At 42.8% G+C, this 14,244-nt stretch overlaps 1 protein-coding gene across 1 annotated transcript; it reads right to left on the reverse strand.

The window, feature by feature from the left end:
• Positions 1 to 1,781: 1,781 nt before the first annotated feature.
• On the reverse strand, positions 1,782 to 13,983 carry LOC133367449 (vomeronasal type-2 receptor 26-like). The gene is made up of 5 exons (XM_061591551.1): positions 13,738 to 13,983; positions 12,382 to 13,239; positions 5,208 to 5,435; positions 4,114 to 4,240; positions 1,782 to 2,686 (listed from the first exon to the last, which is right to left on the reverse strand). Exons 1-5 carry the CDS (start codon positions 13,981 to 13,983, stop codon positions 1,782 to 1,784), a joined length of 2,364 nt encoding a protein of 787 aa, XP_061447535.1.
• Between the last annotated feature and the right edge of the window lie 261 nt (positions 13,984 to 14,244).

The raw sequence follows: 14,244 nt of genomic DNA on the forward strand, positions 1-14,244 counted from the left end.
AGCCTTGGTCGCTTTGGTTGATGATATGAGGAGGGCTATGGATAGGGGAGAATTCACCTTCCTTGTCCTCCTGGATCTCTCAGCGGCTTTTGATACCGTTGACCACGGTATCCTGTTAGATCGCCTGGGAGGGTTGGGAATAGGAGGCACTGTTTTACAGTGGTTCCGTTCCTTTCTCTCTGACAGGCATCAACAGGTAGCATTGGGGGATGAGATTTCAGACCCTTGGCCTCTCACTTGTGGAGTGCCACAGGGTTCTATTCTCTCTCCCATGCTATTTAACATCTATTTAAAACCGCTGGGTGGTATCATCAGGAGATTTGGGCTGCGGTGTCACCAATATGCTGATGACACGCAGCTCTATCTCTCGATTAAATCTTCACCGGAGTTGGCTGTAGAGACCTTATCCAAGTGCCTGGAATCCGTGAGTGGATGGATGGGAAGAAACAGGCTGAAGCTCAATCCTGATAAAACCGAGGTACTGCTTGTGGGTGACAGGGGAAAGTTGGGTATTGTTGACCTGGAACTCAATGGGGTAAGATTGCCCCTGAAGGATCAGGTCCGCAGCCTCGGGGTTATTCTTGACTCCAAGCTGTCCATGGAGGCTCAGATTTCGGCAGTGAGCCGGGCAGCTTGGTATCAGTTACACCTGATACGGAGGCTGCAACCCTACCTCCCTGCTCATCAGCTCCCACTGCACTACTGCAATGCGCTCTACGTGGGGCTACCCTTGAAAACGACCCGGAAACTACAGCTGGTACAAAATGGGGCGGCCCGTTTACTTACAAATAGCCGCCACCGTGATCACATTACGCCGGTGTTAGTTCATCTACACTGGCTTCCAGTTGCTTTCCGGGCCCAATTCAAGGTGTTGGTATTAACCTTTAAAGCCCTATACGGTCTCGGCCCAGTTTACCTGAAGGAGCACCTCCAGTACCACCAACTTAGCCGCCTGACTAGATCAGCCACGCAGGGCCTTCTCTCAGTACCACCAACGAAAACAGCTAGGTTGGTGGGAACTAGGGAGAGGGCATTTTCAGTGGCGGCCCCCACTCTCTGGAACTCCCTCCCGTTCGATCTTCGACATGCCCCTTCCCTGGATGCATTTCGCCGAGCATTAAAAACCTGGCTCTTTGGACAGGCCTTCGGGACCTCCGGGGTGGGCTAAGCTCTTATCACTATTACTGAACGCCCGTTGTTTACATACTGTTTTATGCTGTAATTTAATCCTTTATTGTCGACTGTATTGTATTGCTATGTATTTTAAATCGTATTTTAAATTGTATTTGACTGGAATTTAATTGTGTACGTCGCCTAGAGTGGCCTTGGCCAGATAGGCGACACAAAAATTAAATTATTATTATTATTATTATTTCTTATTATGTACCGATCTGGTGTGAAACAACAATACACACAGGCCAGTGGGCACAGCAGATGAGCAACGAGGAACCCATCCATGAGAGGAGTGGCAGCAAGGAACAAGATACAGGTAGCCTTGCCTTCACCTTCTGTTGTCCAGATAGACTCAGCAACTTTATAAAAATAGGACTTTCTCCACCTTTTTATTATGGTATATGTGGAACTTGACGGGCATTATTGGGTTGCAGAAGAGACTATAAATCCAGGTACATTGGACTCCTATTCCCCATTAAGTGCTTTACAAAGAATTGTAGGCAGAATCTTCTCTCTGGAGTTATATATATATTTGTAAAAGAGTAAAGACACAATAGTGTTGGGTGGAGGAACTAAGTTGTGAGAAAAAGTGGGAAATCACTCAGATATCAAGAACTCTTTTTCTTTACTAGCTGTTCTCTGGTGTTTAGCTCAGGCCTCAGTACAATAATGTAGCATTTTGGGAGGAAGATACAACCCAATAAGCCAGCACTAGAGGCCAAGATGGAGAAGATCTCTACAGCTACCATGTGTTTCCCTTTGGTGCTCAGGTAGGTTGGGACAAAAGATACCCAAACACTGCAGAAGACCAACATGCTGAAGGTGATGAGCTTGGCTTCATTAAAAGTGTCAGGCAGCTTCCTGGCAAAGAAAGCCACAGTGAAGCTGATGATGGCCAGAAGCCCCAAGTAGCCCAAGACAATATAAAACATGAGAGCCAATCCTTCATTGCATTGCAGAATGATCTGGTCAATCTGGGATTGAATGTCAAACTCTGGAAAGGGAGGAGAGATTGCCAGCCATACTGCACAGATGACAGTTTGAATAAGAGTACAGAGGATGATGACTGAGACTGCCAACCTCTTCCCTACCCATTTCCTCATCCTGTTTCCTGGCTTGGTTGCCATGAAGGCTAGAACAACTGTAAAGGTTTTAGCCAACACACAGGAAACTGCGAGAGAGAAGATAATTCCAAACACAGTTTGGCGGAGAAGGCAGGTCCCCTCACCTGGCTTTCCAATGAATATGAAAGAACATAGAAAGCAAAGCAATAGGGATGTGAGGAGGGTGCATGTGATGTTCCAGTTGTTGGCCTTGACTATGTGAGTATTCTGATGTTGAATGAAGATCCACATTACCAAAAGGGTGGTCAGAGTAGTAAGAAGAGCAAACAAAGCCAAAATTATCCCCAGTGGCTCTCCATATGATAGATAGATTATATCTTTAGGGATGCAGTGATCCTGGTTTTTGTTTGGATGCTGATCCTCAGGGCAGAGGTTGCAATGGTCTGCATCTGAAAGTGATAAGTCTTTGATTAAAAATGTGCATATATCCCCTTATACTACATGGCATCAGCTGTTTAATACTCTGCATGAAATTTTATACTGATCTTGGAGAAGCAGAATGGAATACCTTCCTTTCCTTTTGGACGAACTGATATGGTAAGCATTGAGCTGAATTCTGTGGAAAAACGGAGTGATGAAAACAGCACTGGATGATTTAGTTAAGTCAGTGTTAATTTTTGGGGCGCATCTCACATTCCTCTTGATTACTAATTTAATCTGTTATAAGATTAAACTAAACTAGGACATTGAAAAGGTAATAGAAATAATTTTGAATGGAATCATCCAATATTTATGATTCTTTGATCTCAGTATCAAAAACTCCAAGGAATTTTCCTCACCGTTTCACCACAAGACTCCGAAACAGCACATATGAATTACAAATTCAACTGGTACATTTCATAATCAGTAGGTGGCACAGAGTGGTAAGTGGCGGTAACGCAGCCAAAGCTCTGCTCATGGCCGGAGTTCGATTCCAACGAAAGGAGGAAGTTGAATCTCCAGTAAAAGGTCGAGGTCCACTCAGCCTTCCATCTACCCGTGGTCGGTAAAATGAGTACCTGGCATATGCTGGGGGGTAAAGAAAGGCCGGGGAAGGAACTGGCAATCCCACCCCATATATACGCAAGACGTCACCCTAAGAGTCGTAAACGACTCGCACTATAACTGCGGGGACACCTTTACCTTTTTTTAGCATTGGTTTTATGTAGGGAAATGTTTGTAAGAAACATAAAAAACTGAAACATACTGCAGCTGCTTAGCCACCATCCTTTCAATCACTGTGACCAGGAAGGAAATATTAGAGGCAGGATGGTAGTTTTCTAAAACCTCTGGATCCAGGGAAGACTTCCTTGAGAGGGCCTGTACCACTGCCTCTTTCAAGGTAGTGCACATAACTTCCTGCTGTAGTGAGCCATTGACCTTTCTCTGGACCCTCCCAGTCAATCCCCTCCAACTAGATTTTATCAAACATGATGGGCAGGGATCACCACCACTACCATCCTGTCTATATCCTCAGGTTGCAACAACTGAAACAGATCCCAACTGATGAAATGTCTTTGGGAATATTGAAGGAATCTGGGAATGAGGAAGGGGTTAGTTGTTGCTATGTCAGTATACAAAATAGATGGAATTAAATATTATGCATATTAAAGAGAAAATATGTTCAGGTGTGGTTCACACATTTTTGTAAATAATCAATATTCTACACTTGATCAATGTACAGTTGAATGCATATAATTAAATGTTTTAAGAGACTCCCTAAAAAAATGTTAAATCTGATGTGCTATGGTGTTATATCTCCAAAGGCCCATTCTCATGTTTATTATACATATATTCTGAAATACCATCCCCACGTAGCTGGTGCATCTATGCTTACCCATGTGTTTTGAAATCATTCCTTTGGAGCACTGAGGGCAATCATAACAACAAGTCTGCTCCCCCTGTCGAATTATTCTGCTGTGTCCAGGATGGCAACTCTCAACACAAGTGGAATGGGGCAGCTTCTATAAATAGCCATAAGGAAAGAGGGTTAAGGTGGACATCATCTTGTGTCTCCTTATCTCTACAATGCTTGAATTTAATCAGTTCAAGACAGCTTTGATTCTCCCCTCTCCATCTCTTGAATGGGATGGGAGAAAAAAGGCTGCTTAGTGCTGGGTTTGGGTGTGCAAGAGAATTCCTGGAAGGAAGCTTTCTCATGCACCTGGACCAAACATGATCACTCTCCCTTTGTATCAGCCAATGCACAGGGGAAAGTGATCCTGATTAGCATTGGGTTTGGATGCTTAAGAGAGTTCCCTATGGCGAGCTCTCTTCTGCACCCACAACACACATATTAGCCCTCTCTTTGCATCAGCTGATGTGGCGGGATCCTACTTAGCTCTGGGTTCAGGAGCACTTGAGAACTCCTTGCAGATAGACAAGAACTCTCATGAACCCAGACAAAGCAGGATCACTGTTGCATTGCATCAGGTGATGTGGGGGAGAGGTAGTCCTGCTTAGCACTGGTTTCCTGCTTTGCACAGCTCTTCGCATGCACTTGACAGCCAGCTGTTTGTTTGGTGCTTTGGAAGCTGCACAAGAGGGCTTTGGGCAAGCCACACCATTTTGGCCAAGCCACACCCTTGCCTGTATAATGTGAAGTGTAGGGCAGGAAAGAGTAGCTTGGTGAAAATGGCCTTCAAGGCCAAATGGAGGAACTTGGCAGGTCAAGATTGACCCATGCATCAGTTTTCACTCCAGAAATATCAGAAACATACAACCCCCCATTATAGAAACACATATAACATTTTTTAAGATATTTGAAAAAATAGAATACAGCAACAATCTAGGACATACATCACCTTTGAAGCTAAACACCTGAATAAGTATGGTACACAGATGTATCTGCATTATGGATGCTCAAGGACCAGATCTACCCAACAGTATTCCCTTGTCTTTTTGGACTGAGGAACATATAATTATCATTACTTGGTTGAACTTGTGATTCCACAAAATGACAGTTCCATTAATGGTGAACTTCTTTCCTTCAGGAGCCTGGGGGTCCAACCTTCCAACACGGATTCTATGGATGGATCGATTGGGAAATGTGACAGTGTTGATGATATCATATCCAGCTGCCGACTCCCCATTTTCATCAAAAAAGATTTCTTCCCCAGCACTATTGTTGAAGTGGATGTGCTTTAGGAAGGAGTGAAGCTAGAATGAAGAAGGAAAGAGGATGAACTAATGCCAGTGGACAATTTACTGACTTGTTGACATGCATACACCCCCACCAAAATCGAATATCATACCAATATTACTGCTACATATCCATGTATCATAAATACAAGTTAGATGCAACACAATGCTTGCAATGTCATGTGTCCTGGAATATAAAATTCAGAAGAGTTAGCTGCTAAGGTAGCAAGCTAATCAATTTTACATTAAACCCTAAATGGGTCTCCTAACACTCCAGCTAGCTTAAGAGCAGTAGCAGCAAAAACACATTAATATATTGTAAGGTATAAATGGCATATACTTTGGACAAGAGGCTGCTGTAAAGACAGAATATAAAGAAACCAATTGGTTCCCAATTGGAAAGGGTGTAAGACAGGGGTGTATTTTATCACCCCATTTGTTGAATCTATATGCAGAACATATCAATAATTTAAGATATGCAGATGATACCATACTGCTGGCAGAAACCAGTAATGATTTGAAATGAATGCTGATGAAATTTAAAGAGGAAAGCACAAAAGCAGGACTACAGCTGAATGTCAAGAAGACTAAAGTAATGACAACAGAAGATTTATGTAACTTTAAAGGTGACAACAAGGACATTAAACTTGTTAAGGATTATCAATACGTTGGCACAGTCATTAACCAAAATGGAGACAATAGTCAAGAAATCAGAAGAAGGCTAGGACTGGGGAGGGCAGCTCCGACAGAACTACAAAAGGTCCTCAAATGCAAAGATGCATCACTGAACACTAAAATCAGGATCATTCAGACCATGGTATTCCCAATCAACCCTTTTTTAAAGATGTTTTTAAAGCTTTTTAAAAAGATGTTTTTAACCTTACTTTGTTTTAATGTATTTTAAGGTCTGTGTTTATGATGTTTTAAAGTGTTTTTAGCATTTTTGTTTGCCGCTCTAGGCTCCTGCTGGGAGGAAGGGCGGGATATAAATGAAATAATAAATAAATAAAATAAATAAAGTTGGACAGTAAAAAAAGTGGATATGAGAAAAATCAATTCATTGGAAATGTGGTGTTGGAGGAGAGCTTTGTGCATACCATGGACTGCGATAAAGACCAATAATTGGTTGTTAGAACAAACTAAACCAGAACTATCACTAGAAGCTAAATTGAGGAACCTGAGGTTATCATACTTTGGACACATAATGAGAAGACATGATTCACTAGAAAACAAGAGATGGATTGATTGCATAAAGGAAGCCACAGACCTGAACTTACAAAATCTGAACAGGGTGGTTTGTAACAGATGCTATTGTAGGTTGCTGATTCATAGGGTCACTGTAAGTCATAATCAACTTGAAGGCACATAACAACAGCATAAATAACATATGCTGAAACAATATATACAGTATAAAACAGTTTACTGATATATTTAAAAAGTAAGTACAATGTGTCAAAATAGTATATAAGGGTTAATAATGCAACAACAACAACAATTTATTAGTCACTTGCTAAGCAACCTTAACCCAAAAATGGGAGGCACAGAAGAAAAATTAAAACCCTAAAAGCATCAGAACACAAATACCAATACAACAGTGGCTGAAACCGATGGGTGTTGGTGTCTATATGGGAAATGTCCTACTTTAAATAAACACAAGTTTAGATAATTGTGCTTTTAATTGTGTGTGTGTGTGTGTTTGTCTCTGTATTGTATATGCCACAATAACTCAGAGCTCTTCAACGTGATATATAGTGCCTGGTGAGGCAGCCTGGGCCAGGGTCCTTTGCTGTCCTGGATTCCAAGCACAGTGGGTCACTGCTGCTGACTGAGATGGGAGGGGATGAGGTGTGGGAAGCTTGGTCCAATGTGGTGTATGGGGATGGAGTCAATCCAACACTTCCGCCACTGCATGCTGCACAGTTCAGAACACCCTTCGCCTTTCTCCTCTACCTCTCAGTCAGTGGGCAGTAACCCATGTGTTTGGAAGCCTCATTGGCCATTACTGAATGTCATCCTTCTTTTAGAATGCCTTTAAAGTCTCCTAATAACTTAGTATAATAGGCTTAGGCATGCGGTTGACACCGACACTGGAAACAGAATGAGATATTAAGTAGGATTGTTAATTAATGGGATATTGTGTACATTAAGGGATCACTGATATTTACTTTGGGGGTCTTACATGTGCTTGATGACAGTTTCTAAGGCCTCAACTATCCACTTTCACCTCAGCTATCTCTCTTCCTTCCCTCATATCTCTAACAACAACTGACCGTTTCATCTCCACGTTAATTTTCAGTTAAAGCTGACCATTCTTCAGTGAACACAGCCTCCTGCCAATCACAGACTGATGTTTCCAAAACCAATCAAAATGAATGTACCTCATCCAGGCCCCTTCTGTAAATCCTAAAAGTGATTGTTTCTCTTCCTCCCACTCAGAAGGTATCACTAACCAGCTACTGCTAAAGAGGTAATATAGTAATAGCAGAATGCCTGAAATGTTTACAGTTACACTCTGTTTTTCAAAGCACAAAATACAGCATAGAGAAACAGACAGACAGCCATAGGCACAGCATTTTACCACAGACACCAGCAACCTCTTGAGAGCTACAAATCCCCCACTCCTGCTCTACAATATAGGGGCAAATAAGAAGGGTTTAATTTGGCAATGAAAAAAATGCAATGTCAGTGCCAGTCTATACACCCTGAAGGAACATTCCACAGTTGAAGTGACATGTCAGAAAAAATCTTCTCTTTTGGATAAGTTTAGACTTATGGCTCCAATCCTTCCCTGCAGGGGTGGTGGACAGATTAAGATGGTCCGCTCCTGGAGGCTAATGCAGGGGCGTCACTACCGGGGTGTGGAGGGTGTGGACCGCACCTGGGTGATACCCTGAGGGGGGTGACACCCAGAGCCGAGCCGCCCCGCTCCACGCTGTTGGCCGGCAAAGGAGCCGAGAAGCGCTCCGGGTCGGCGCAACCAATTCCCCTTGGAGGCGGGCGGGTGAGCCAGCCTGGAGTGCGTGGTGAGTGTGTGTGTGTGCGTGCGTGCATGCAAGACCAGCCACCCCCGTCCATGCACCTGGGTGGACGTGCGCCTGAGGTCCACACACACCCCCGCACTCCCGCTAGTGACGCCGCTGGGCTAATGAAATCCACTGGATTCCTGAATGCCCTGGGGGAGGTCACAGTAGATAGAGCAGGTGAACCTGCTGAAGCCCTTGTTCACTGTGGAAACGTAAGGCACATTGGGCTCTTCACATGGTTGTCCCTGGTGCCCTCTCCGGCATTGTGGAGCCCAGTTTGCACCTTAGTACACCAGTGAGCTAAGGGCAATGAAACAGGCTGGACGGCGGCTAGAGTGTAAATGGTGAAAGACGTGCTGTGAGGCTGATTGGGCACAAGTAAAACATCATAACCATGCATACTGTGTGGCGGTGAGGGCGGCAAAGAAGGTTCACTTCTCTGCCTCCATCGCATCCTCAAGTATCCATCTGGTGGAGCTTCTCTGTATTGTCAGGGGTCTGTTGACATCAACTCCAAGAGATGGGAGTTTTAGACCTTTCGGAGGCCCACTGTGAAGTGTTTGCAAGGCACTTTGAGGGTAAAGTTGCTTGCCTCCGTAGCAATCTTGATGCCCCATCCACATCTACTGTAGTCCCCAATGAGGTGTCCAGTGCAACATCTGCTGCAACTTCTTGGGAATGGTTTCAGCTGATGCGGCCTGATGACGAAGACAATATGCTTGTGGTGATGCAGCCAGCAACATTTCGCCTTGACCCTTGCCCTTCTTGGCTTATTAAAGCTTGCCAAGGGGGATTGACAGGGTGGATCCAGGGTGTGGTCAACACATCATTGCAGGAGGGAGTGCTTCCAGCTGCCCTAAAAGATGAGGTGATCCAACTGCTCCTGAATAAGCCTACCCTGGACCCAGTGGTTCTGATCCTATCCAAGGTCATTTTCAGAGAATAGCATTGGGTGATTGTCTTTCGTCCCCCTGGCAGTTGTGCTGTAGGGTGCCGCAGGGTACCATCTTGCCCCCTATGCTGTTTAACATCTATATGAAGCCCTTGGGAGCGGTCATCAGGAGATTTGGGCCAATAAATTGAATCTGAATTCTAGCAAGACAGAGGTCCTGTGGGTTGGTGGTTCCTGTGTTCAGATAATTGGTCAGTTGCCTGCCTTGGATGGGGTTGTACTCCCTCTGAAACAGCAGGTCCATAGTCTAGGGGTGCTTCTGGATCCATCTTTGTCACTAGAAGCCCAGGTAACCTCAGTGACTAGGAGTGCCTTTCACCAACTTCGGCTGGTAAGACAGCTGCTGCTGGTTTTGGATCGGGATAGCCTGACCACTGTTGTCCACACATGGGTAACATCTAGGCTCAATTATTGTAATCCACTCTATGTTGGACTGCCCTTGAGGTTGGTCCAGAAGCTGCAGCTGGTGCAAAATGCAGCAGCGAGACTGCTCACTGGGGCAGGGTTTGTCCAACATGTAACCCCACTGCTGAAAGAATTTCACCGGCTGCCCATTCGCTACCGGGCCAAGTTCAAGGTTCTAGTCTTGGTGTACAAAGCCCTATACAGCTTGGGACCAGGATACCTGAAAAGACTGTCTTATACTTTATATACCCAGTTGATCACTGTGCTCTGCAGGTGAGGGCCTCCTGCAGATACTGTCTTATTAGGAGGTCCATTCCGGACAACATAGGAAATAGACCTTTAGTGTGGCATCACCTACCCTGTGGAATCCCCTCCTCTTAGCCAGGCACCATCTCTGTTATCTTTTTGGCACCTATTGAAGACCTTCCTCTTTCAACAAGCCTTTTAAGTTGAGACTTTATCCCATTCTGCGTCTGTGTTGGAAGTGGTTTTTAATATGTTTTTAAACCTTTTTTTTTTAAAAAAAATATGTTTTTAACCTTCTTGTTGTAAAATGTCTTGAAAGCTTTTAAGAATGTTTTTAAAGATGTTTTATTTTAATATATTTTAAAGTCTGTTTTTATGTTGTTTTAAAGTATTTTTAGTGCTTTGGTTTGCTGCCCTGGGCTTCTGCTGGGAAGAAGGGTGGGATATAAATCAAATAATAAATAAATAAATATACATGATGTACTTCTGCTAAAGACGACACAGAGAAGACCCTTCTCTGACAATCTTCATGAACAGGCAAGATGGTATGAGTAGAGGTGTCCCTTCAGATATTTGGGTTTCAAGCCTTTGGGGTTGAAAAGGACCTTCAATTTAACTTGGCTCCATCTATTTATTCATTTATTTATTATTAAATTTATTAGTCACCCATCTAGCTGGTTGTCCAGCCACTCTGGGCGACGTACCAAATAAAACATACAAATACATTAAACATTAAAAATCTGAAGCAATAATAGTAAAACCTAGCCCACCCCAAAAGCCTGCCTAGGGAGCCAGGTCTTCAAGGCTCGGCGGAAACGCATCATAGAAGGGGCATGGCGGAGATCATTTGGGAGGGAGTTCCACAGGGTGGGGGCCACAATTGAAAAAGCCCTCTCTCTAGTCCTCACCAGTCTGGCTGTTTTAACTGGTGGGATGGAGAGAAGGTCTCTTGAGGCTGATCTTGTTGGGCGGCATCGCTGGTGATGCTGGAGGTGCTCCTTCAGATAGACTGGGCCAAAACCATGTAGAGATTTAAAGGTCAAAACCAACACCTTGAATTGGGCTCGGTAAGCAACTGGTCAACCAGCAAGAATTGCGGCAACTGAATGTTGTGTAAGTTACTGTTTTTAAAATGTTTTGAAGGGCAACTCAGCATGCAACACATTACAACATTTTGATTTCTGATTGTTTCTCATGTTTCCATGCTTAAGTTCAGTCCCCACAATTTTTTTAAAAGTTCTCATTAAATTTCATCATGGTAAGTAATCTGGATCCATTTTATACTCCATCCATAATTACAGTAATCCTACCTGAAGGTTATCAGACTATTGGCCTCTGTGTCCAGACTATCCCTGTTCTGTAAACAGTGTAGCTGATGAACCAACCTGAGCTCTTAATGGGAATAGAAATAATTATCCTAATACTGATTAATTATCTGAAGGTACAGGTGTGAAACAATCCATAGCAACAGTCTTCAGAGGATGTCTGGTTTATTATCTCTTTCAAACTTATATTTCATCTACTCCTGGTATGCTATTCCTCAAGGGCAGTCGCTGCCACTTTCTTTCAGTATCTCCTCTATCCAGACAAGTATGAAATAAATATTATCATGGTATTTGTGAACCATCATTTCTAATTCACAGGAAACACACACTTCATTGACCTCCTCTTTTTTTCACCACACTGGAACACAGAAAAAAGGACCATATTAACAACTGGGAGGCTGGCAACAAGAGAGAGGGACTTCTCAGTGGTGGCCCCCAAATTATGAAATGATCTTCCTGACGAGGTATGCCTGGCACCAACACTGTTATTTTTTTGGTGCCAGGTCAAGACTTTCCTCTTCTCCCAGGCATTTTAGCATGTGTTTTTAAATGGCTTTTTAAAAAATGTGTTTTTAAATTTGTATATTTGTTTTTGATGTTTTTAATTGTTGTAAACCACCCAGAGAGCTTCGGCTATGGGGTGGTATACAAATGCAATAAATAAATAAATAAATAAATAAATAAGGTTTGCAGTTGGGTTGAGCTAATGGAGATAACTGGCTAGCAAGAAAAATCAATAATGGACTTGGCAAATGCCTTTCTTACCTGGGACTGCAAAATCCAGGTGGGGACTTCCAGGTACCATTGTACAGGCCATACACAGAAAATGTCAAAAAACCTTTTAAAAAGACTCCCCACCATAAGCCAAAGAGGTTAATTTAATACAAGCTAAATATTTTTCTGACTCCCATCAATTTCAATAACCTAATGCACTATTCCAAAGAACATAAATCCAGCAAGTGAAGTGCATTTTGGTGCATGAAGTACGGTTATGACTGAGCGGAGGATTCTACCTGCCAAGGGTGAACACTGAGAAGGTTCCAAGTATGACCATGTCTCATTGCTTTCTGCTGAGATCTTGATGAAAGCATAGCATGGAGAGCATGTGCTACTGTATAAACAGCATTGTAGATACTGTATATCTGCCCAGACATCTCCATTTCAAACACAGAGGCAGGGAGAAGCCTCAACTTTTCTTCCCCAGTACAATTTCCTGCACCTGGTATGTAAATGTTGTATGCCGGGAATGAGCAAACAAAGGCATTAGACCAGAACCCATGGATATAATAAAACATAGATTGTGTTGGATTTAACATCTCGAGAAATTCTTCATAGCCTGCTACATCATTTGTATGAAGTGTGAAGGACAAAGTGCCATTGAAGGATTTTGGTGTGAATACCCCACTGAAGTATACAGATGGAAAATCCCATTGAGCTGTTATGATCCAAACTCTTTCTATTGGTTTCATTTCATCCAATTCATGTAATGACAGAACCATTCGTAAACCCTCCATGGACCGTGAGTCCCCATGAGCAAGAATCACATTGGTCTCAACTGATGAGATAACAGAACTTATTCTTTCTAATTTATCATTGAGCTGTTTTATTTCTCCCCAGTGCTTCTTCAGTGTTGGAATAATTTCCTTAAAAGCCAAGCAAATATTGCTGTGGTGTAGCCAAGGAATGAGAGTTCTCGATAGTGTTTCTCCACTGTCATCATCAGAAACAATAAGGCCAACCCAGGTCCATCCAAAATGCTGAAGCAGCTGAACAATCCCAACATACTGAGGACTTTCATTGGGAATTATCCGATAGACAGAAGGGAATTGTATTCTATCACTCAATGCAGGGTCAAAGGAGCCATAACTGAGCTGAGAATGACAATCAACTTTTTAGAGCTAGCAAAAATCTCTTGTTTTTATTCATTTTAAATTATTCTCTTCAAAGGTCCATCAGGATAGAAGGCTGAACTCATTGTATCTTGTTCAACAATACTGCAAGGTCAAAAATCCTTGTGATGCTGAAATCTGGACAGGATCACCAATGAGCTAATTCCTACTGGTGTGAACTAACTAAACTTTATTTTGATTTCTCTCTGTGTAGCTTTGGGATGCAGCCTGGTCTGATGAAGTCATTCTAGGATTCATCTGATTTGACTCATGATTCTGGTCTAAATCAGCATAATTTAAAACAAGGCTCTATTTCTTGCTTTTAACTATGATGGGGAATCTGAAAAGGGCTCTAACAATATTTTTTTAAGGAAAAGATGCTAGATTGAACACTTACTTTTACAAATTTTGAGAATGGGATGATTGCAGCAACTGCTAAGTCCCCTAATAATTGCCCCTATTTATGTACAGTATACATACCTGTGCCATCTTGTAGATATTTAAGATATGGGGCATTTGCTTGGAGTTATGAGAGTTGAGCCCACCAATGACAGCCATTAGCTTGAAGTTCTTGCCACACAGGTAGTTAAGGGGATTACCCGAGGTCAGGAAAAGAGCTTCCATTGTGGCAAAGCAGGTCCCCATTGTATTGAAAGCATTTTGAGTGAAGAGGTAAGACATTGTGTTATTGGGCAAGAGCTGGATATTCTTGTTTATCTCATTCATGGCAAATATGAAGACCAGGACTTGGTGGTAGTAATTAGGCAGTACGCTGCAATGAGATTTCAATGCAATCTTGCAACTATCACATAAGTAGAAGCATATCTATTGAATTATTGTACATAACGTGAGCTCCTTGGCAGTGAGAAGCTATTCTTGACATGCGAGGCACTGGACAACAGCAAACAGTCCCCACAAACTTTGGCAGCAGGAAATACCACTTTAATCTTTTAAAGGTTACTGTCACCTCATTATATTTCTTTGGTA

Source organism: Rhineura floridana, chromosome 11 (assembly GCF_030035675.1).
Source record: "Rhineura floridana isolate rRhiFlo1 chromosome 11, rRhiFlo1.hap2, whole genome shotgun sequence".
NCBI classification, from domain to species: Eukaryota; Metazoa; Chordata; class Lepidosauria; order Squamata; family Rhineuridae; genus Rhineura; species Rhineura floridana.

Excerpts from the sequence above, each read along its gene's own strand:
- LOC133367449 (XM_061591551.1), bottom strand. The coding sequence starts at position 13,983 with ATGAATGAGATAAACAAGAATATCCAGCTCTTGCCCAATAACACAATG. Across the intron at positions 5,436-12,381 it reads TCAGTGTTCACCCTTGGCAG|CTTCACTCCTTCCTAAAGCA; the intron begins GTAGAATCCTCC and ends TCTTCATTCTAG. Across the intron at positions 2,687-4,113 it reads AATGATTTCAAAACACATGG|ATGCAGACCATTGCAACCTC; the intron begins GTAAGCATAGAT and ends TATCACTTTCAG.